The sequence below is a fragment of the Rhinopithecus roxellana genome, chromosome 12 (genome assembly GCF_007565055.1).
Source record: "Rhinopithecus roxellana isolate Shanxi Qingling chromosome 12, ASM756505v1, whole genome shotgun sequence".
Taxonomy (NCBI): domain Eukaryota; kingdom Metazoa; phylum Chordata; class Mammalia; order Primates; family Cercopithecidae; genus Rhinopithecus; species Rhinopithecus roxellana.
The window spans coordinates 82,360,716-82,384,751 of NC_044560.1; the positions used below are offsets into that span (position 1 = coordinate 82,360,716).

The window sequence follows — 24,036 nt, forward strand, 5'->3', positions numbered from 1 at the left end:
GATGGAGAGAAGGGAGGATGGGTTTAGAGTGAGAGGTTGGGATCTTAGAAGAAGCGGTAGGTGGGCATGGTGGCATGCACCTGTAGTCCCAGCTACTCAGGAGCCTGAGGCAGGAGGATCACTTGAGCCCAGGTGCTATGATTGTACCACTGCACTCCAGCCTGGGTGACAGAGCAAGACCCTGTCTCTTAAAAAAGAAGAAGAAAACAGTGACGATGGGGGCTTACATTTTTCAAGCACCTACCATGTGTTGTAACCATCCTATGCGGTGTGTATCCTCACTTTACAGACCGGGAAACTGAGACTCAGAGAGGTGCAGTGACTTGCCGAAGTTTCTTTTTCCAGTCATTCAGTATTCAACCTCAGCACTTATTTATTGAGCAGAGGCTCTGCAGCAAGCACTGAGGAGTCAGCGGTGACCACCTCTTGGCTTCTGTCCCCAAGGGTGACAGTGGCCTGAGGTCACACGGGCTCAAACCGAGGTCGCTTTGCGAATGCTCGCTTTGGAGCAGGATGCGAGCTCCGGCCAAGGTTGGGTCAGGTTGTGCGGCTCGCGTGGCCGCGGGAATCCCCGACCGCCCCCTTTCTCTAGGGTCCCTCCTCCCGGGCACCTGCCCCAGGTGAGTCTGGGGAGGCCCCGAGCGCCGCCGGAAAGCGTCGAGCGGCTTCGGTAGCTGGGGCGGGGCCGGGGCGGGGCCGGGACCGGGGAGGGGCCTGGCCCGGCACCCGGATCCCGAAGTCCGCGCCCCGCGCCCAGCGCCGGGCGCCCGGAGCCCGGAGCCGCCGCCGCCGCCATGGGGGCCTGCCTGGGAGCCTGCTCCCTGCTCAGCTGCGTGAGTCCCAACCCCGGCGCCCGCCCGCGCGCGCCGCGCGTTCCTGCTGCGGGCCCTCACTTTCTTCTGTTCTGCTTCGAGTAGTTTCTTCTTTTTCCTTCCTGCAAACTTGTCTTTCTGGGCCGGCGCCCCGCCTGCTTGCCCTCCGGACCCTCACTCGGCACCCCGATCCCGCTGCCCCCGTCCCCCTGCTCAGTCCCGACCGGCAGGCGCCGGGCAGCTGCGGTCCCGGCTCGGGTTTCAGCGGGCAGGAGGGGAGTGCCCTCGGCGGGCGCCCTCCTGGGACCTGGAGAGATTGAATCTGGAGCCCGGGGTCTGGGCAGCTCTGTGGGCCCTCGTCGCCCCACTTGGGGCGGTCCTCGGGGTGGTCTCTGTCCCCGTCCCCGACCCCCTGGTTCTGTGTGTGGGTCGGCCGGGCCCCGTCCCTCCTGGCGAGTGCCCTGCCCTGCCCCTCTGGCCGCCTGCCAGTCAGTCTGTTCCTGTCGCTCGGGCTCCGCCTGTCCGTTCGTATTTGTCTGGTTCGTGTCTCTGTCCGTCGTTCCTCCGACTGTCTTTGTCCGTCTACTGTCTTCTGTCCGTCTGTCCGTCTGTCCGTCCGTCCCTCAGTCTCTGCGGTCCCGTCCGCCGTCCTCAGTCTGGCTCGCGCCGCCTCCCAGGCACTTTCCCAGCTCGCCGCGGACCCTCTGGGCCCCAGCGCGGAGACTGGGATGGGAGGGGAGGGAGCGCCGGACTTTCTTAGCTGCCCTCGAGTGAGGAGGGTGCGGGTCGTCACGGACCACCGGGCGGAACTCTGGGTTGGGACAGCAGGAATCGAGAGAGGTTCGGGTGTGCGCGGGGAGTGCCCGGTCGCGGGTTCGGGACCTGGGGGGAGGCCAGCCTCTGTTCTGTGGCTGCAGCCACAGAGGGGAGGGGCTCCAGCAAGACCCCGGCTGGGAGGCCCGTTCTCCCTTCCCTTTCCCCAGCCCCCTCCTTCCCTCTTCCCCTCATTAAATCTGAGGTTCATTCAGGCAGCCCCCTCCCCCTCTGGCCCCACACAAAGAGGCCCTGAGAGGGAGAAGGGGCTCCAGCGGCTGCTGAATCTAGGGACTCGCTTTCCTTTGTCCCTGACGTGTGTGTGTGTGTGTGTGTGTGTGTGTGTGTGTGTGTGTGTGTGAGAGAGAGAGAGAGAGAGAGAGAGAGAGAGAGAAAGAGAGAGAGGAGAGGGGATGTAGGGGAGAGCTGGGGGTCTAGAGATTTACTTCACAGCCATTTTCTGAGAATGAGATCAGCATAGATAGGACAGAGAGGCAAGAGAGCCTCTTGCCTCACTAGGTCTCCATTTTTCGTGTGTGTGTGTGCGTGCGTGTGCGTGTGCAGGAGGAGGAATCAAGCTGGTGCCTGAAATCCCTCCCATCCCAAAGAATTGAAGGTTTGGGCCAGGTCTCTGCCCACAAAGGTTTGCTTCCTGGTGAGGGAGGCAGAGCTTCCACAGTGGACCTGATTTCCATCTGTTGCTCCCAGCAGGCTGTTGGGAGTCAGTGGAGTTTGAAGAACAGATGGAGAGAAGGCAGGATGGGTTTAGAGTGAGAGGCTGGGGTCTTAGAAGAAGCAGTAGGTGGGCATGGTGGCATGCACCCTGTAGTCCCAGCTACTCAGGAGCCTGAGGCAGGAGGATCACTTGAGCCCAGGAGATGGAGGATGCAGTGAGCTATGATTGCACCTGGTGAGGCACAGGCCCTGCTGGGCTGGGCTGGCGGTGGAGATGTTGAGGGGCAGCCTGCCAGCCCTGTGTGCCTTGGTCACCCCATCTGGCAGTTGACAGTAACAGGACCTTTCTCACAATGCTGTTAGGAGATGAGGCACAGCTCCTGGCACATCGTAAGTGCTCCCTGTGGGAATTATTGCTAACATCAAGGAAAGGTGGGTGGATAATTCCATTTGGAGACAATGCAAAGCCAAGTGCTGGTCTCTGAGTCACAGCATTCTACAATGCTGAGAGCAGATAGGCTGGCTCAAACCGTCTGTTTACAGATGAGAAGGCTGCGGCCCAGAGAAGTTAGCTGACTTGCCGAAGGTTGCACAGGGAAAGGATGGAGAACTGCAGAGTTAGGATCAACATCTGATTCCTGGTCCAGGCTTCTGCCCACACCTTCCCTCCCTTCCCCACATCCTGGCTGCCTGAGGCACAGGGTTGGTCCAGGGAAGAATTGGGATGTAGCTTAGTGAGTAATATCAGCAAGGGACCTGGCCCTCCCTTCAGTGCCATCCCCTGGGGGTTCTGGCCTCCGTCATTTACTGAGGTTCTGGCTTCTGACATTTACTGAGCCAGGTACTGTTCCGAGCCCCTCACCATACCATCTCATTGGCTCTCCCCACCTCCTCTATCCTATAAAATCGTTAGCCCATTTTACAGATAACTGTCCCAACACTCGTGGCATGGAGCTGTCCAGCAGTGGCCTAGGCCCCACACTGTAGTGAGCAGTGTGTGTGTGTGTGTGTGTGTGTGTGTATATATATATATATACATATCCTTCCCTCTTCCCCTCATTAAATCTGAGGTTCATTCAGGCAGCCCCCTCCCCCTCTGGCCCCACACAAAGAGGCCCTGAGAGGGAGAAGGGGCTCCAGCGGCTGCTGAATCTCGGGACTTGCACGCGCACACACACACGAAAAATGGAGACCTAGTGAGGCAAGAGGCTCTCTTGCCTCTCTGTCCTGTCTATCCTGATCTCATTCTCAGAAAATGGCTGTGAAGTAAATCTCTAGACCCCCAGCTCTCCCCTACATCCCCTCCCCTCTCTCTCTCTCTCTCTCTCTCTCTCTCACACACACACACACACACACACACACACACAAGTCAGGGACAAAGGAAAGCGAGTCCCGAGATTCATATAAGCATATATATATCTCCTTCCATTTAATCCTCACAACAACCCCACTGGGGCAGTTAATATTGTTCCCATTTCACAGATGAGGAAACTGGCTCAGAGAGTGAAGGTGACTTCTTCACAGCCACACAGCATTAAGTGGCGCAGTTGGGCACTACTGGACACCAGTACCATCCTGTTGCAGTGAAGACTTGCTGCACAGGAGTGAAGTTCTATGTGGCATTTCTGGGCAGCTTTAGGAGGGGCTTTTTTTGCATGCATGGGTCAGTGGGGAAGACTTTTGTACCCTCCCAGGTGTGACTCATCTTCTGATTGTGCTTCTCAGCATTGGAACTGGGCTGAAGGTGAACTGGGCTGAAGGTGGGTCCTGCTTTGGATGGGGAGGTAAGATGGGTCCACAGGGGATGGGGCCACCAGACAAGCCAGCACATGATGACTTGGCCAGTCTGCAAAGAGGGTCTTGTACATCCTAGGGAGTGTGAAAGGCCTTTGGGTCAGACCACTGGACTCGGATTCTAGCTTTGCCTCTTTGCATCTCTGTGACTGTGGGCAGTCACTTTGCCCATCCGCTTGTCTGTAAAGTGGAGAGAACAGTGGTGTCTGCCCCTTAGCCTGTTGTGAGGATTAAATGGGACTGAGGTTAGTACAGCTGCATATTTAGCACCAAGCTGGTGTGCAGTGGCCAGTTCATAAACACCCCACAGTGGTACATGACTCAAGACCACATGCAAGGTAGTGCTGAAGCCAGTGAGACCCAGGGCTGCCTAACTGTACAGCCTGGGCTCTGAGGCACTGTACTCTCCTGCCCCAGGAGATCATTTTATAGACGAGGAAACTAAGTCCCACGGAGGGGAGGAGAGACTTGCTTGAGGTCAGACTACAAGTTGTGGCAGAGCCAGCATTAGGACCTGCATTCTTGGCACTGCATGGGGGAAGTAAGTGTACCTTGGGACATTTCCGGCTGACCTCTTCTCTGCTGTGTTTTGACTAGCCCTGGGGCGGCCCAGCCAGTTATGGAGTTGTTCATGAAAGTGGCAAGGTGCATGCTTTCTGGGGCCAGTTTTGCATTTTTTAAATTGTGACGAAATATATGTTTAAAAATTTACTCTTTTAACCTTTTATTTTAGTCTTCAAGGAGTTTGTGTGTTATTTTATTTTACTTTACTTTATTTGTGTTTTTAATAGAGACGGGGTTTCACCATGTTGGCCAGGCTGGTCTCGAACTCCTGACCTCAAGTTACCCAACGGCCTTGGCCTCCCAAAGTGCTGGGATTACAGGCGTGAGCCACCACACCTGGCTTGTAATTTATTTTAGAAGACACGTATATTAAAATGGAGATCTAATAAATACAACCCTAATAAAAATTAATCCCGTATGAATGGCATTGTCAGAAGGAGTAGCGCCAGCACACAGTAGGTGCACAGTAACTCCAGGACATCTTCTTACTGTCATCCCTCATCTGGATTACTGACAACAGCCCCTGACTCTCCTCCCTTCCCCCAAAAGTACCACACACCACCCCCGGCCTGTCTTTTTGTGGTCAAAGTGAGATTTCTAAAATGCAAATCTGCTGCCATTTCTCTTCTTTCGCAATCATTCCCCGTTGCTTTCAGGGTGAAGTCCAGACTCCCTGGCATGGCATACAGGGACATTGGCCACCACTTCCATGACCTGTGCAGGTTTTCTCACCCTTTCAGCTGCCCTGAAAATACAGTGTCCCTGTAGCTCTGCACGTGTCATTCTCTTTGCTGGGAATACCCTTTCCCCTCTTCCTGCTCTTCTTTGAAAACTCCCTGCCCCCTCCCTTAAAAAAAGTTGAGGTAAAAGATGCATAACATAAAATGTACCATTTTAACAATTTTTAAGTGTAGCGTTAAGTACACTGACACTGTTTTGCAACCATCAGCACCATCCTTCTACAGAACTTTTTCATATTCCCAGACTGAAACTCCCACTAAACAGTAACTCCGCAGCCCCTCATAACCACCAATGTATGAGTTTGGCTACTCTCTCCATCTAAGTGGAGTCATACAGTATTTGTTCTTTGATGTCTGGCTTATTTCACTTAGCATAATGCCCTGAGGGTTTATCCATGTTATAGCATGTGTCAAAATTTCATTCCTTTTTTTTTTTTTTTCTTTGGAGACGGAGTCCTGCTCTGTCGCCCAGGCTGGAGTGCAGTGGCACAATCTCGGCTCACTGCAACTTCCACCTCCCGGGTTCAGGCAATTCTCTTGCCTCAGCCTCCCGAGTAGCTGGGACTACAGGCATGCACCACCATGTCTGGCTAATTTTTTTGTATTTTTAGTAGAGATAGGGTTTCACCATGTTGGCCAGGCTGCTCTCAAACTCCTGACCTCAGGTGATCCACCTGCCTTGGCCTCCCAAAGTGCTGGGATTACAGGTGTGAGCCTCCACGGCCAGCCTCATTCTTTTTTAAGAACAAATAATATTCCATTGTATGGGTATGGATATACCACATTTTGTTTATCCGTTCATCTCATCCACCAATGGACATTTAGCTTGTTTTCACCTTGTGGCTACTGTGAATAATTCTGCTATGAACATGGGTGTGTAAATATGTGAGTCCCTGCTTCATTTCTTTTGGATATATATCCAGAAGTGGAGGGCCACTTTGTTTTATATTTTATTTCACTTTATTTTATTTTTTGAGACAAACTCTTGCTCTGTCACCCAGGCTGGAGTGCAATGGCGTGATTCAGCTTACTGCAACTTCTGCCTCCTGGGTTCAAGCAAGTCTCCTGCCTCGGCCTCCCGAGTAGCTGGGATTACAAGTGCCTGTCACCATGCCTGGCTAATTTTTGTGTTTTTAGTAGAGATAAGGTTTCACCATGTTGGCCGGATGGTCTCAAACTCCTGACCTCAAGTAATCTGCCCATGTTGGCTTTTCAAAGTGCTGGGATTACAGGCATGAACCACTATGCCCAGACGGCCAGTTTGTTTTAAATAGAAAGATTCAAAACTGTCATCCAGCCCTCAGCTGCTTCCTCTACCCACCCAGCACCCCATGAGTGGTTCTACGAACTTCTGTCCCTGACTCTAAGGACAACCAGGAGACAATGTGAATGACTCAGTGACAGACTGTTCACATAATGCCAAACCACTCATGGCTCCAGAGCTACCTGCCTTGCCTTGGGAGGTAGTGAGCTCCTTGTCTTTGGCAGTGTGCAAGCAGCAGAGCATGGCCAGATGCTTTCTGTGTGGTTCTTCATTGGAAAGAGAATGGATTCGTTGAATGCCAAGGAACCTTGCAGCTGTAAGACTCCAAGGCTCAGGGCTTCTTAAATTCTGAGTTCTCCATTCTGAGAACCTGGGCTGGTGCTAAGATTCAGCCAATGTAAGTGTTCTGGGGCTTTTCCGTTGCTGCCCTTGAGCGCGTCTGCAGGAAGAGGGGAGTGGTTGTAATCGTAGTGTGGGAACAGTTTTCCAGTCTGCCTTCCTTTCACACTGCATTACAAGCATTATTCCATGTTGCTCTGTAGCCAGGGACTTCATCTTTCTGGCTCTGTAGCATTCCATGGAGTGAAAGGGCCACAGCTGTCCCCTGGTGTTAGACATTTAGGTTATTTGTAGTTTCTTGAGACTCCAATGGGCTCACAAAACCTAAAACTTATTTAAGTTTTTTCTTTATATAAAATCTTTATATTTGTAAATTTAACTTAATTGAAGTATTATTTATATACAATTAATTATATACAATTTATATACATTTAATTTACCTACATATTTGCCCCATTCAGCAGAGAAGTCCGTTTTATGGAGTACCATGGTGTATTGATGGGTGTTTTGTTATTTTCAATTTTCCCCTAATGGCCAGGCATGGTAGCTCATGCCTATAATCCCAGCACTTTGGAAGGCCAAGGTGGGAGCATCCCTTGAGCCCAGGAGTTCGAGACCAGCCTGGTCAACATGAGAAAACCCTGTCTCTACCAAAAAATACAAAAATTAGCCGGGTGTGGTGGTGCATGCCTGTGGTCCCAGCTGCTTGGGAGGCTGAGGTTGGAGGATATATATCCAGAAGTGGAGGGCCACTTTGGAGCCCAGGAGGTTGAGGCTTCAGTGAGCTGAGATCACACCACTGCACTCCAGCCTGGGTGATAGAGCCAGACCCTTTCTTGAAACAAAAACTAAGAAACCAAAAACAAAAATTAGCTGGGCATGGTGGCTGGTGCCTGTGGTCCCAGCTACTCGGGAGGCTGAGGTGGGAGGATTGCTTGAGCCCCAGAGGTGGAGGTTGCAGTGAACTGAGATGGCACCACTGCACTCTAGTCTGGGTGACAGAACGAGACCCTGCCTCAAAAACAATTTTTTCCCCTATTATTTTCCTATTATGATCAGTGCCACAATGAATTTCCGTGTGTTTGTGTATATGTGCACACATCTACCCTTACTCCCATGGTCTGGCATTTTTGTAGGAAGAGATTTAAATATATATAAAATGACATTTCTGTCAAATGGAAGAGGTTCTTGTAGGAGCCATTCCGGGGTGGAGTGAATGCACCAAGGTGGATGAACATTTCCGAGGATGCTCCGGAAGCAGTGTGTGTTTTTCTCTTTGACCTGGTCTCTCTGACTGCTGATCAGGCCCTTGGAAATCCTGAGGTTTCAGGCATCAGGAGCACCTGGAGTTTTGATCTTTAAGAACTGGAGCGAACTGAAAGGCCAAGCTCTCTGAAAGCGGAACAGCTTTCTTGTGTCTTAGATGTCTCAAATTGAAATTAAATGGTAACAAGCCAGAGTCAGGACCTGACGGGGCACCCGGGCACCTGGCTCCTGAGATCAGTACCCACTGGCCTCCCTTGGTTTTCTGGTCTTGGGGTTTTTTTTTGTGTGTGTGTTGCTTTTTTGTTTTTTCATCACTGGAATGTATTTAAATTAAATGAGATGACCATCAGTGAATTAGCAAGCTGGGAACTAGCGTAGTCCTATGGGCAGAGCCTGGCCCTTGGTGCACACAGATCTGAATTTGCATCCCAGCTCCTCAGCCTACTTGCTGTGTGACCTTGGTCATGCCACCTATCTGTCTCAGTTTTCTCATTTGAAAATGGGAAGTTAACCACACAATTCATAGCATCAGTGAAGCTTAATGTAGATAAAGTGCTTATCAGAGAGCCTGAGACTGAGTAACCCTCTGTAAATGGCAGCTGTCACTAATACTACTTGAATCTCAGTGCTGGTATCAACTTGCTGTGTGGCCTCTGGTAAGTCTCTTAGCCCCTCTGGTCTCAATTTCCACATCTGTAAAATAGAACTAATAACCCACTCTATCTGATAACCAGAATGTTTTTTATAGCAGGGGTCCCCAACCCCTGGGCCATGGACCAGTATCTATCCATGGCCTGTTAAGAACTGGGCCACACAGCAGGAAGTGAACAGCAGGTGAACAAGCATTACTGTCTGAGCTCTGCCTCCTGTCAGATCAGTGGCAGCTTTAGATTCTCATAGGAGTGCGAACCCTATTGTGAACTGTGCATTCTAGGGATCTAAATTGCATGCTCCTTATGAGAATCTAATGCCTGATGATCAGAGGTGGAACACTATCATCCCAAAACCATATCTGCCCCCTGCCAGCACCCCTGCTGCCATCTGTGGAAAAGTGTCTTCCCTGAAACTGGTTCCTGGTGCCAGAAAGGTTTGGGACCACTGCTTTATGGCTATAAAACATTTTTTCAGGCATTTCTTATCCTCTCACCCACCAAAAACAGCCATGGATAGGAGGCAGGTCTTGGGGTGGCAGCTGCAAGATGTAACCAGAAGTTGCTGGACAGGTAGACTGTTTTGATTTAGACCATGAGGAATAGTTTCATTTCCAAAGCATTTTGTTTAGCATCTGTGTGAGCGAGAGATAGGCTAGGAGCATTTCTAGTCTAGGGGAGAGTAGGAGGGGAGGCAGATACCCCCCAGCAGGGCGTGCTGTGTGCCTTGTGACCAGTCCAGAAAGAAGGGCGGAGGTCTGTGAGGAGCAAGGGGCTCTGCCAGCCTGCTCTCTTCAAAGCTCATCTTTCAATTCCTGACCCTTGGCTCCAGCCCCTCAAGTGGGTGCCCACTGCTCTTAGGATGAAAACCAGGGTCCTGTTCCTGCCTGCTGGTGTCTATGTGGTCTGGCCTTGCCAGCCTGTCTGACCTCATACTCACCGCTGACTGCACACCAAGCTTTGGCCACAAGGGCCTTCTTTCTATTCCTCAAATGTCCAGCCCCTACCCACCCCAAAGCCACCTGTCTGGAACTTTCTTTCCTCCCTTTGGTCTGGCAGTGTCTCCTCATCCCTCTGCTCTCAGCTTATTATTTTATTTTAAAATATTTCTTTTTAAAAGGCCAGGTGCAGTGGCTCACGCCTGTAATCCTAGCACTTTGGGAGGCTGAGTGGGCAGATTGCTTGAGCCCAGGAGTTTGAGACCAGTCTGGGCAACGTGGTGAAACTCCATCTCTACAAAAAATACAAAAATTAACCAAGCATGGTGGTGTGTGCTTGTAGTCCCAGTTACTCGGGAGGCTGAGGTGGGAGGATGGCTTCAGCCTAGGAGGCAGAGGTTGTAGTGAGCTGAGATTGTGCCACCTGCACTCCTGCCTGGGTGACAGGGCAAGACCCTGTCTCAAACAACAACAACAAAACAAAAGCAAACAAGAAAAACCTTCTTTTTAAAAGATCCGGTCTTGCTATACTGCCCAGGCTATTCTCCAACTCCTGGGCTCAAGCGATCCTCCTGCCTTGGCCTCTCAAAATGCCGGGATTACAGGTGTGAGCCACCGCGCCTGGCCTGCTCTCAGCTTAAAAGTCGCTTCTTCAAGGAGGGCTTCCCTGACATGCCACCCTCAATCAAACCTAGGCCGCGTTAGCACTCTTCTGGCAGTGGGCACACGTCCTTCTTAGCACTTGTCACGATGTGAGTCATGATTTGTTTAGTGTTTTTCCTGCTCCTGTAGGCTCCAGGAGGGTGGGGCTTATGTCTCTTGCTCTCTAGGCTCTTAAATCCCTGAGTGAGCAGTAGGGGCTGTTTAGGGGAAGATAAAGTTTATCAGAGGTATCTGGATGTGGGGCTTGTTTCCTCAAAGGCTGGGCTGTGGACTGGGCTCCCAGGAGGGAGAGTCTTCTTTTCAGGTGTGGCATAGTGTGGCATCGCCAGCCCCTGAATGATTTCAGCCACCACAGGGGAAGGGCTGACCGCAACTGGGGCAAAGGACCCTGGAGAGGGAAAGGGTTAGACCGCCACCTGCTGTCTAGTGCTGGTATAGCCTCAGAGCCGAAAATCATTCCGTTCATCCAACTGATGTTTATTATGCACTTGCTGTTGTCTGAGGTCTTAACATGTGACTGGTACCATGCCAAACACTTCATATTCCTTCAACAGATAGCCTGTAAGCTCCTGCTGTGTGACAGGCACTGTTCCAATTTCTAGGAATATCACAATGAACAAAACACAAAAATTCCTGCCCTGCTGGAAAGCGGAGGCTGACAAAACATAAAGCCTCGCTGACGGCAGGAAGTCCCGGGGGTGGGGGGGGAAATTAAGTGGGGAAGGGGAAGGGGAGCCCAAGGGGGCTACAATATGGAATTTCCATTTCATTCTCACAACTGCTTTGTGAGGAGTACATACCACTATGTTACGGAAGAGGACACTGAGGTACAGAGAGGTTGAGTGACTTGTATAAGGTCACAAAGGTAATCGGTGACGGCTGGCCTTGTGATTTTTTTTTTAAACCACTCTCCCTCCGTAAGAAACAGTGTGACCTCAGCTGGCTCTCTCTCAAGCCACAGTATCACTTGAGATAGACCCAGGTTTGAGTCTGGGTTCTGTGGTTAATGGCTGTGTAGCCCTATATGACCCAGCTTCCCTCTCGGACCTGAAGTTCAGTGGGCTGGTGTCTGGGGAACAGTGTGCTCCTGCCTAGCGCAGCACAGATCCGCTGACCTCTGGGCAGGTGGTGGGAGGTGCGCACTTGGGCGGTGAAGTGGAGAGGGGAGAGTGACAGTGCTGTCTTGCAGGCGTCCTGCCTCTGCGGTTCTGCCCCCTGCATCCTGTGCAGCTGCTGCCCTGCCAGTCGCAACTCCACCGTGAGCCGCCTCATCTTCACGTTCTTCCTCTTCCTGGGGGTGCTGGTGTCCATCATTATGCTAAGCCCAGGCGTGGAGAGTCAGCTCTACAAGGTGAGTGCCGCAGGGGTGGCAGGGCGGCCTCCATTGAGGGGCCTCAGTGGCTCCAAGGATAGAGGGTCCAGGCTTGGGGTCACAGCTCATCCAGAAGAGGAGGCAGGGTGTTTGGGTGCACTGATGATCTGAGGTGGGAAATGAGGGGAGGAGGGCTTGAGCCTCTTGTGGGGATTCTTCTTTCTCTTAGGCCACAGTCTCCTTGGAAAGTCTTATTAATCATTATTGGCCCCCTGGACACTGGCCTAATGGATGCTTTTTTCCCGCTTAGCGCTCAAGCCCAGGTTGGGGCTCCTAACTCTTCCCTTCGTCTCAGTGTTTTACAGCCAAGCACAGACCCAGGGGGACGTGGGCATCACCATGCGTGCCTTATACACATTTTAGTTTGTATAAAGATGAGAATCCCTGGGGAGTTTGTAGAAATGCAGGTTCTCAGACCCCACCTTGAGGCTCTATTCCATGGGAGAGGGGCCTCAGAATCTCTGTTTTCCCAAGCATCTCAGGTGGTTCTGATGTAGGTGGTGGGTGGAGAACACTTTGGGAACCCCTGCTTTATTGATTGATTGATTGATTGATTGAGATGGAGTCTCGTTCTGTCACCCAGGCTGGAGTGCGTTGGTGCCATCTCGCTGGAAGCTCCGCCTCCTGGGTTGACACCATTCTCCTGCCTCAGCCTCCTAAGTAGCTGGGACTACAGGCGCCCGCCACCAAGCCCAGCTAATTTTTTTTTTCTTTTTAATTTTTAGTAGAGATGGGCTTTCACCGTGTGAGCCAGGATGGTCTTGATCTCCTGACCTCATGATCTGCCCACCTCGGCTTCCCAAAGTGCTGGGATTACAGGCGTGAGCCACCATGCCCGGCGGGAACCCCTGCTTTAGACAGCGCAATAGTTACTGAGGCTATGGGAAATAAACATTAACGATGTAATTGGGGAGCTGCCTCCCAGGGCTTCAGCTCCAGAGAGGGCTAGGAATGGAGGTGGAGGCAGTGGAGAGAGAGGTGGGGGGCTCCCCTCCCTGCCTTGTCCAGCCCCTGCTGGGAGAGCCTCTTTCCTGGCCAGCCTTGGGAGATCAGGGCTTTGGTTTATAAAGGGAGCTGCCAGGGTTCTGTGTGGGGTGGGGCCTTGACGCTGCTCTGTCTGTCTCCACAGCTGCCCTGGGTGTGTGAGGAGGGGGCTGGGATCCCCACCGTCCTACAGGGCCACATCGACTGTGGCTCCCTGCTTGGCTACCGCGCTGTCTACCGCATGTGCTTCGCCACAGCGGCCTTCTTCTTCTTTTTCACCCTGCTCATGCTCTGCGTGAGCAGCAGCCGGGACCCCCGGGCTGCCATCCAGAATGGGTGAGAGAGGGGTCCCTGCCTGCACCCTGGGACCTTCCCCCAGTGCCTTGCCTGCTCCTGTGCTTGTTCAGGGATCTGCAGACCCCACCCTTAGAGTCAGGAGCCACGGGAGGACACAGCATGCAGAACAACTCTGAGTTATATCCATTTCTCAGATGAAGAGTAAGGCTCAGAAAGGGTGGCAGCAAGCCTCAGGCCCCGCAGCACTTCAGTGACACAGCTGGGGCTGAACCTGGGTGACCACCCTCACCGCTGCTTGGTCCTTCCTCCTGCCCTTTAGGGCTTTTACCAGGGCCAGGAGAGACTTCCTGTGCCCATCAGACCATCAGACAGCCTACCCTCACCCCTCCCAGCACCTGCTCTTTGTGGGAGGGGGCTCTGGGGCCAGGCCCAGTCTGGCTTCCAGTTTCCCAGCCTGCACTCAGCTTCCTTGTCCATCCCCCACCCTTTCCATAGGTTTTGGTTCTTTAAGTTCCTGATCCTGGTGGGCCTCACCGTGGGTGCCTTCTACATCCCTGATGGTTCCTTCTCCAACAGTAGGCGGGCTTGGCAGGAGGCATGGGGGGCTCTGGGGAGGGAGGCGGGGCGGCAGGTTGGAGGAATGTGGCGGGACTGCTCTTTGCTGGGACACACGGACCCCAGGCTGCTGGCTGGGTCCTTACTCCCCACCCGTGAGACAGCACTGTGGTGCTTGGCCACACAGCCTTTGTGCAACCCAGGGGTAGGGGGAGCTGCCTTGCCCTGACCCATATCCTGCCCTCTGTGCATAGCTAGGGGCTCCCTGAGGGCAGGGACTCTTCTTCTCAGTGTCCCCAACGCAGGGCGTAGCAGAAATGCTTGTTGAATGAGTAGATGTGAGAGAGGGACTCTCCTTGCCTCACTCGCCTCTCCCCACCCAGTCTGGTTCTACTTTGGCGTCGTGGGCTCCTTCCTCTTCATCCTCATCCAGCTGGTGCTGCTCATCGACTTTGCACACTCCTGGAACCAGCGGTGGCTGGGCAAGGCCGAGGAGTGCGACTCCCGCGCCTGGTACGCAGGTCAGTGCTGCCACCCTGCCTCTGTGCGGGGACTCGAGCCTGGACAGGGCTGGGGCCGCCTGAGAAATCGAGGATCTCTGAAGCTAGATAAAACTGGGGGGCATCCCGAGCAGCCACTGCCTTAGGGCAAGATTCTAATTGTCTCAGGCAGATGGGGGGGCCAGCTGATCCCGGGTGACTTCTGGGGGATCTGAGGAGAGCCGACCTGGAGAGGCCTGGGAGGGGCCTTGTTTGGGGGTTCCTGCAGGGTGGGCCATGCACAGCCAGCAGCGTGTGAAGCCCTTTTGGTAGTGCCCAGGCTGAACTTCAAGTGACATCTGGTCCCTGAAACCCCAGTAGCAGGGTGAGTCCCTGGTTCTCTTTCAGTTCTGAACACAACGAGGAGAAAGGCTCACCTGGGTGCTGTTTGGTTTCCACACCTCCCTAAACTTGCCGGTCCCTCTTGGACAGGGAGGGCAGGTCAACAGCAGACCGCCCTGTACCTCGTTCAGTTTTTGCAAGACTGTTTTGTGTTCATTGTATTTATTGTTACAGTTCCCTTATTACAAGGTAGCAAGTGAACCATGTTAGCTCAGGGTGGGGCAATGACTCACAAAGGTGTTGGTGAAAGGCAGTGACGTCATTCTTCAGATGGGGAAACCGAGAGCTGGAGGGGGGAGAGCTGCCAACAAGGCCCCTTGAAGGAGTGGGGGTCCTTATTCCTCCTGCCCCACCCCACGCCTACCCTCTCACTACTACTCTGGCCCAGGCCTCCTCTTCTTCACTCTCCTCTTCTACTTGCTGTCGATCGCGGCCGTGGCGCTGATGTTCATCTACTACACTGAGCCCAGCGGCTGCCACGAGGGCAAGGTCTTCATCAGTCTCAACCTCACCTTCTGTGTCTGTGTGTCCATTGCTGCTGTCCTGCCCAAGGTCCAGGTGAGCCTGCCTGCCCCTCCCCGGCTTGAGGCCCAGCCCCTTGGTGGGTGGGACTTCTGGTAGGAACCTGGGTCCTGGGGCTAGGGCTGTCATCACAGAGGCTCGGCCTGAGTGTGTGGGCTCCCAGGTCAGCCTCCCCAGGTTACAGTCAGGCTCTCATGGCTTCATGCTGGGTGTCTTTAGGAGGTGCCCTAACCTCTCTCTGCCTCTCAAATATAAAGTGGAGATAATAAGACCTACTGTTGGAGTTATTCTCAGGATTGAGATCCTATTTGTAAACACTCCATGCCTGGCCTGTAGATTTCTGTCAGACATTAGCTATTATTGTAGTTATTATTGTTGTCATTTTTGTTTTTATGCAAATCAGTAGAGCATTACGGGGAGTCCCTGGGTGATGTTTCCTAGACACCTCTGGAAGTAGTGTAGGAAGGTGCAATTTCACATTTCCAATCCAAGACCATCTGGAGTAATGGGCAGGAGCTCCCAGAGGAACTGCGTGTTCTTCACAAAGTACCGCTGGAGCCCCTTGTGAGTCCAGTGGTGCTTTGCGGTTTGAGATCTCAGCACACAGCAGCTTCAGGGGGCTTAGGTAGTCTTCGGGGGTCTTTAGCAAAAAGGCTGGGAACCTCCCTTCTGGTCAGAGTCTCATTTCCCAGTAAGAAAAGTTGAAGCCCAGAGAAGATAATGTCTGTGTCCCAGGTCACACAGCAATCAGTATTTATCCAGCAAATACCTCTTGAGCACTTCCTGTGTACCAGGCCCTCTTCTAGATGTTGGGGATATGGCTGTGAGGAAGGGAAGGAGTAATAATGATGATAGCCAGTAGTTAGTGGCCTCGGACATGTTATTTGATCTTCACACCATCCTCATCCTCACTTTACAGGTGAGGAAACGAAGGCTTAGAGAAGAGGCCTAGCCAAGGTCACATGGGGAACTGGGATTTGAACCCAGGCAGACTGGCTCCAGAGTCTGTGCTCTGGTTTTCTTTTTTCTTTTTCTTTTCTTTTTTTTTTTTTTTAGACAGGGTCTGGCTCTGTTGCCCAGGCTGGAGTGCAGTGGTGTAATCTTGGCTCACTGCAACCTCTGCCTCCCAGGTTCAAGCAATTCTCGTGCTTCAGCCTCCCAAGTAACCAGTGATCTGCCCACCTCAGCCTCCCAAAGTGCTGGGATTACAGGCATGAGCCACCACACCCGGCCTAAGATTTTTTTTGTTTTTGGGTTTTTGAGACAGAATCTTGCCTATCACTTAGGCTGGAGTTCAGTGGTGTGATCTCGGCTCACTGCAACCAACCTCCGCCTCCCAGGTTCAAGTGATTCTCATGCCTCAGCCTCCCGAGTAACTTGGATTACAGGTGCCTGCCACCACACCCAGCTAATTTTTGTATTTTTGGTAGAGACAGGGTCTTGCCGTGTTGGCCAGGCTGGTCTTGAACTTCTGAACTTCTGGTTTCAAACAATCTGCACGCCTCAGCCTCCCAAAGCGCTGGGATTACAGGCATGAGCCGCTATGCCCAGCCGCCTGTGCTCTTAATCACAGAGTTTAGGTCCATGTTTTTAAGCGCATGTGTGGTGAGGGGTGGGGAAGGACAGGCAACAGGGGACTAGGCCCAGTGAGGTGATTTTGGGTAATATGTGTGACGTGGAACATGAGAGAGGGTGTGGGCTGAAAGGTAGGTGGCTGGCAGGTACAGGGCTGCTCTAGTCAGAGTTCCTAGGACTCCATGGGAGTCCTGTCTGAATACTGAAGAGGGGCTGCCTGTGCGGAGATGCTGGGAAGGAATATGTCAGAGGGAGGGCACAGCGAGGGCAAAGGCCCTGCAGTGGGAGAGTCTGGGCAGGCTCTCCAGACAGAGAGCAGGGAGGAGCCAGGCAGCGGGCCAGGCAGAGATGAAGGAATTCAGAGTGTGATGAGATGGGTTTTCAGCAGGGGAGGAGGGCGGGTAATCTGAGGGGTGTTAAGAGAAAGAAGAGTTAGGACTCAGCCTTTGGTTAGTGAGGTGGGTGGTAGGTGGCCTGGCTGGTGTTTTCCCTAAGTGGGGTGTGGTGGGGTATCCTAGGTGGGTGGGAGCTTCTGAGGTCCCTTGGCTGGTGTGAGTGGGCCGGGTAGGATGGGGTGTCTCTGGTCCGGCAGGGATCTTATCAGTGACTGACTCTTGCCAGGATGCCCAGCCCAACTCGGGTCTGCTGCAGGCCTCAGTCATCACCCTCTATACCATGTTTGTCACCTGGTCAGCCCTATCCAGTGTCCCTGGTGAGTATGGGCCCAGGCTCAAGGAGGCCTGGCCTCATTCCTGGGTCAGCATCGGCCTGCTGTGGGGTTGGGGACCCTCACAAGTGACAGGGACATCCCTGCTCCAGCCCATTCTGAGACTCAGTCCTCCCATGAGATGGGAGGGCCCGTCTGTTCCTGAGTTGTCTCTCTGCCCTTGTGACTGCTGAGCGCTCTGTTGCTGGGAGTGGGGTGGTTGGCTGTGCATCTGTCTGTCTATTGGGGTGGCTCTCTAGCCATCCTCAGGGCCACTTGGCTACCTAGGCCTGGCCTGCATGGACTGAGGGTGATTGTGCTCCCATCCCCAGAACAGAAATGCAACCCCCACTTGCCAACCCAGCTGGGCAATGAGACGGTCATGGCAGGCCCCGAGGGCTATGAGACCCAGTGGTGGGATGCCCCGAGCATTGTGGGCCTCATCATCTTCCTCCTGTGCACCCTCTTCATCAGGTATGGCCAGGTCTGAATTCTGGGGAAGGATCATGACTGGGGACCCTGAGCCAGAGTGAGGGGAGGGCGTGGGAGCCAGGATACCAAGCTGGAAGGTGCTCTTCGCATTCAGTGTGTCCCACTCTTGCATTGTGCGGGAGGAGAAACTGAGTCCCTCAGAGGGCATGGCATGAATGGGCAACAGAGTCAGGCATGACCTTGCCTCCTGGCTCATGGCCCTTTCCTGCATACTGGGCCAGTTCAGTTGGGTACAGACAGCTGTGGGGTCAGGGAAGGTGCATGGACTGGGGTCGGTGGGTCCAGGGACTGTTTCACACCTGCTGTGTGGCTTGGGGTAAGTGGCTTAACCTTTCTGAGCTCCTGTTTCCTCCTCAGTAAGAAGAGGATGACAGCCTCCATTGTAGTGGATGTGGCTGTGACCCCACATGCTCCCCTGAGACAAGGCAGCTCATGCTGAAGGTCACATAGTGGCTCTTTTCAAAGGGCTTAACATCTTAGTAGGTGTTTATCTGTGTGGACTCTGCAGCCAAACTGCCTGCATTTGAGCCTGGCATTGCCACTTACTGGCTATGTGATCTAGGGCAAGTCACTTAACCTCTCTAGCCTCAATTTCCTTGTCTGTAAAATAGAGATAAAAATAGTACCTCCCTTATTGGATTGTTGAAGGGCTATAGATGAATCAGTATGTGTAAAACACATATAAAGGGGCCAGGCATGGTAGCTCACACCTGTAATCCCAGCACTTTGGGAGGCCAAAGTGGGAGGATCTCTTGGGCCCAGGAGATTGAGACCAGCCTGGGCAACATAGTGAGACCCTGTCTTTTTTTAAAAAATTAACAAAACAAAACAAAAACACTTAGAAAGGAACTTGGCAAGTAGTAAGTTATTTGTAATCCAAACACTTTGCCAGGCTGAAGCAGGAGGATTGCTTGGGCCAGGAGTTTAAGGCCAGCCTAGGCAACATAGTGTCTCTAGAAAAAAAAAGTTTTGTAATTAGTCAGCCATGGTGGTGTGCACCTTGTAGTTCCAGTGACTGAAGAGGCTGAGGTGGGAGGATTGCTTGAGCCTAGGAGCTTGCCAGGCTAAGTGTTGCATATTATTGTGAACATTTGCACAACTAGGTAGCCGTGGGTGGCTGTTCTTATGAGTCACTAGATCATAAGATTAGGTTTAATTATTGTTTACACTGCATCTGGCAGACCCTGAGTTTGCTTCCCTGTGACCCTGCATTTCTCCAGGTGCCACTTGCCATCTGCCCTTAACTCTAGAGGGAATCTTAGCTCTGCTCCCCTGATCTTCCCCCATCCATCCACCCCAGTTCCAACAGCACCCCTGCCTCCAGGCCCCTGGGCTAGATCATTTTAAAACTCTTTCACATTTTGTTCTGTTTTGGCCTTTTTCAAAACATTTTCTCTAAGTCAGTTCTATACAGTTCATAAACATCTGTCTTCTTTGTCACATTTGATTCCTTTTCAAGCTGGAAAGGCTTGAATTACCTCTGTGTCCTCTACTCTCCCTTTCCCTCTCCTCCCCTCCCCTCCCCACTCCTCTCCCTTTTCTTTTTTGGGACAGGGTCTTCCTGTCACCCAGGCTGGAGTGCAATGGCATGATCATAGCTCACTGTCCCCTCAAACTCCTGGGCTCAAGTGATCCTCCCACCTCAGCCTCCTGAGTCGCTGAGACTACAGGTGCATACCACCATGCCTGGCTACTTAAAAAACTGGTTTTTTTTTTTTCTTTTGTAGAGACACTATGTTGCCCAGGATGGCCTTGAACTCCTGGCCCAAGCAATCCTCCTACCTCAGCCTACCAAAGTGTTTGGATTACAGGAGTGGACCACTCCTGGCCTGATTACCTTCATTTTACAGATAGGGAAACTGAGACGTGGGGAGGAGGCCATGAGCACACGGTGGCCGGTGGCTGAGGAGCTTGGAAATCTTTCCCTGCCCCTGGTTCTTTGTCCCTTCCCCTCCCTGACCTGGCACAGCTGTTTTTCCTGCCGCTTCCACACCCACAGCTCCCTGGCACATGCACTGCTGAGACCCCAGGGGCACAGGTCTGTTCTTAGCATGGTTCTTACAGCACAAGCAGCAAATAAGCATATGTAACCCATGAGGACCAGGACCACCCAATCTGGGCTCCCATGCATGAGATATCCGTATGGTATTTGGTAGATAGGGTGGATAGGGTATGTAGGGTGGATAGGGTGGATAGGGTGTTTAGGGTGGGTAGGGTGGATAGGGTGTGTAGGGTAGGTAAGGTGGATAGGGTGGATAGGGTGGGTAGGGTGGATAGGGTGTGTAGGATGGGTAGGATGGAGAGGGTGGATAGGGTTTTTAGGGTGGATAGGGTGGTTAGGTTGTATAGGGTGGATAGGGTGTGTAGGGTAGGTAGGGTGTATAGGGTGTATAGGGTAGGTAGGGTGGAGAGGGTGGATAGGGTGGTTAGGGTGTGTAGGGTGAATAAGGTGTGTAGGGTGGATAAGGTGTGTAGTGTAGGTAGGGTGGAGAGGGTGGTTAGGGTGGATAGGGTGTGTAGGGTGGGTAGGGTGGAGAGGGTGGGTAGGGTAGGTAGGGTGGATAAGGTGGGTAGGGTGGATAGGGTAGGTAGGGTGGATAAGGTGGTTAGGGTGGATAGGGTGGGTAGGGTGGGTAGGGTGGATAGGGTGTGTAGGGTAGGTAGGGTGGATAGGGTGGTTAGGGTGGGTAGGGTGGATAGGGTGGGTAGGGTGGGTAGGGTGGATAGGGTGGGTAGGGTGGGTAGGGTGGATAGGGTATGTAAGGTAGGTAGGGTGGATAGGGCGGGTAGGGTGGATAGGGCGGGTAGGGTGGGTAGAGATGCACTGATGCACAGCAAGGGGTGATTTCTCAATTCGCTGGTGTGGTGGGACTGGAATCCAGCTCTCCTTCTTTTCGCCCTTTTTTGGAAATGCGAGTTGGTTTTTCAAAAATTTTTATGTCTCAAACTATCAAATTCTGTTAAAAACATCAAGGCTTATCACAGAAAAGCATGACATACAATCATTACTGCTGTTCTTTTTTTAGTGTAAGCACGAAGGGAAGGTAAAGGGATTGGTAAAACCACTTGACACTAATAAAATGGAAACTTAAAATTAATAGCAAACGAGCGTGATTAATTATTAACATTCTTAATGGATGTAGTACCTGGTATGGTGCTTTGTAGTATTAGATACTCGATACATGTTTATGGAAATGGCAAAGGCACAATCCTAACAATAGTGACTGTTGATTGAATTTATATTCTGTGCCAAGCACTATGCTAGAGACCTTACATCATTATTCCATCTAGTCCCCCTAGCAGCCATCTAGAGGAGGTACGATTATCCCTTATTTTACAGACAAGGAATCAGAGGCTCAGAGAGGTTAATTGTTTTGCTCAAGGTCACACAGAAAATGGGAGTGGGGGTAGGGGTCGAGTTGAGAGGCAAAGCAGTTTGTTAACTCCCGGGCCCTGTAACCAGGTCGCTGGCCTCCGAGGCTCTGGGACCATTTGTGTCCAGTGTTATGACCAACGCCAGGGCTATCTATTTGCCCACCTTCCTCCCTCCCCTGCAGTCTGCGCTCCTCAGACCACCGGCAGGTGAACAGCCTGATGCAGACCGAGGAGGGCCCACCTATGCTAGAGGCCACACAGCAGCAGCAGCAGCAGGTGGCAGCCTGTGAGGGCCGGGCCTTTGACAACGAGCAGGACGGCGTCACCTACAGCTACTCCTTCTTCCACTTCTGCCTGGTGCTGGCCTCACTGCACATCATGATGACACTCACCAACTGGTACAAGTGCGTAGCCCGGTGGGGCATGGACAGAGCCCAGGGGTGCAGGGTGCAGGTCCACACATCTCTCCTCACTGGGTTTTCCTGATGTCTGCTTAAGGCTTGGGGGTGGGGGTGTGTATTGGGGACCCTCCATAGAGCCTGCCCCTTCCCTGCTCCAGTTTCCCCACCAGTGCCTTCATCTGCTCAGCTCCCGCACCTTCACTAGGAGGCTGAACCGGGGAAGGCACAGCAGCTGGGGCTGGGCCTGTGCAGGGCAGGTGGGGTTTACAAATCAGGGGTCATGGGGTCAGATTTGGGCTTCATGGTTGGAGGGTTAGGATGAGGATGTGGAGTTCAGAACCAAAGTTACAAGGTCAAGGATAGAAGTCATGAGGTCTAGGGCTGGGATTGTGGTCATTTAGTGTCACAAATTTGGTCATTTGGTTAAAGTTAAAATTGATAGTAGGAGGCCATAAAGCCAGGATTGAAGTGGCAAGGTCAGGGAGCTAAATGACGGTAATAAGGTCAGGAGCTACTCCTAAGTTACAGGATCAAAGGTCAGAATCAAGGGTAACGGTCAGGACTAAGGTCAGAAGCTCCAGGGTCTGAAGTTCAGAGGCTAGGATTGAGGTCCCAGAATTAGGATCACAAGGTTGGAGACCAGGAGGCAGGTCACGATCTCACGGACTAACACTGGACTCAAGATGGGAGTCGAGGTCAGGAGCTCTGTCCACGGTCACAAGGCCAGGTGTTAAAAACGTCAGAGACAGATTGGAGTTACAGAGGAAAAGCCAGAGTTGAAGTCAGGGGTCACAACTGGGTCGTAAGGCCAGGGGCCAAGAGGGAAGTCACCAGACTGGGCACTGGGCTCACAGGGAAGATGGTGTGTTCCAGGCCCGGCGAGACCCGGAAGATGATCAGCACGTGGACCGCCGTGTGGGTGAAGATCTGTGCCAGCTGGGCAGGGCTGCTCCTCTACCTGTGGACCCTGGTAGCCCCACTCCTCCTGCGCGACCGCGACTTCAGTTGAGGCAGCCTCACAGCCTGCCACCTGGTGCCTCCTGCCACCTGGTGCCTCTTGGCTCAGTGACAGCCAACCTGCCCCCTCCCCGCACCAATCAGCCAGGCTGAGCCCCCACTCCTGCCCCAGCTCCAGGACCTGCCCCTGAGCCGGGCCCTCTAGTCTTAGTGCCTTCAGGGTCCGAGGAGCCCCATCCGCCTGCCACACACACGCGGCGGAGCTCCCTCTTCCTTCCCCTCCCCCCTGTTGCCCATACTCAGCGTCTTGGGATGAAAGGGCTCCGTTGTCCTCAGGCTGCGTGGGAGCCGGGCTGCTGGAGACAGCCACTCAGAGCCGCTGGAGGGCAGAGAGCTCCCACCACAGTGAGACATCTGGCACTGAGGCCATGGTGTTCCTGGTCACATCCCCCAGGGGACCCTGTCCCCTTCCTGGACTTTGTGCCTTACTGTGTCTCTAAGACTTTGTCTAATAAACAAGCCAGTGCGTGTACCATGTTCTGTGCCCCTCACCCTCAGCACGGAGCCCCACTGCATGGGGGCCGGTGTGGGGTTTGGGAATGGAATGTTAGGGCAGAGGAGGCTGGGACATCAGGGCCAGACCAGGAGGAGCCTCAAAGGCAGACAGAATGGCCTGGGCTCTGTCTTCTGGGTCATGGAGTGCCTGAGGGGAGGGGGCCAATGAGGAAGGAGGGGCAAACCAGGGTTTTGGGAAAGTGGGGTATGTCTGGTGGTCAGAAAAGGAGACCCTGGAGGCAGTGGGGCCAGCAGGAGGCTGCCCAACCGTCTGATCATCCGAGGGAGAGCAGTGAGAGAGAGTCACGAGGGATGGAGGGGGCGATGACAGGGCCAGAAGGTGGTCTTCAGGGCCCCTCTCCCCAGGGCCTGCCTCAAGGTCCTGCTCACCTCTGACCTGCCTGGAATCATTACCACCCTTGGTACCTGCCCTGATGAGTGAAACCCCAGGCCTGGGGGTGCTGTGGGGAGGAGCATGTGCTCTTGAGTCAGCCAGGCTGGCCCCAATCCCTCTGTACCACGGAAGCTGTGGGGCTGCTGTCCAGCTCCAGATGGGTCCTTCTCTTCCCTGGGCCCTAGGGAACGATGCCACCCACTCCTAGGCCATTGTGAGGATCAGAGGAAGCGCCCATGCAAACTGCCTGGCACAGCGGGTTCTTGAGAAATAACATCAGCCCCCATCTCACAAGGGCAGAGAGATGTGAGGGCGACTGACAGGCTCCTGGCTAGGGCCCCAAGGCCTGGTCTTGTTACGATGATGGACTGCAGGCCATTCATCTCTTCCATTTGTGGGGATAAAAAATAGGTATGAAGGTGCTGGGGATGGGTGCTGGGGACACAGCCTGC

The 24,036-nt window shown here is 53.1% G+C and overlaps 1 protein-coding gene across 1 annotated transcript; it reads left to right on the top strand.

Moving 5' to 3' along the window:
• Window positions 1–638: 638 nt before the first annotated feature.
• SERINC2 (serine incorporator 2) lies at window positions 639–23,172 on the top strand. Its single transcript, XM_010353706.2, has 10 exons — window positions 639–833; window positions 11,708–11,869; window positions 13,020–13,210; window positions 13,667–13,746; window positions 14,110–14,247; window positions 14,996–15,165; window positions 17,326–17,416; window positions 17,743–17,884; window positions 21,460–21,681; window positions 22,552–23,172. The coding sequence occupies exons 1-10, from the start codon at window positions 795–797 to the stop codon at window positions 22,685–22,687; spliced, it is 1,371 nt and encodes a 456-aa protein (XP_010352008.2). The 5' UTR covers window positions 639–794; the 3' UTR covers window positions 22,688–23,172.
• The last annotated feature ends 864 nt before the right edge of the window (window positions 23,173–24,036 follow it).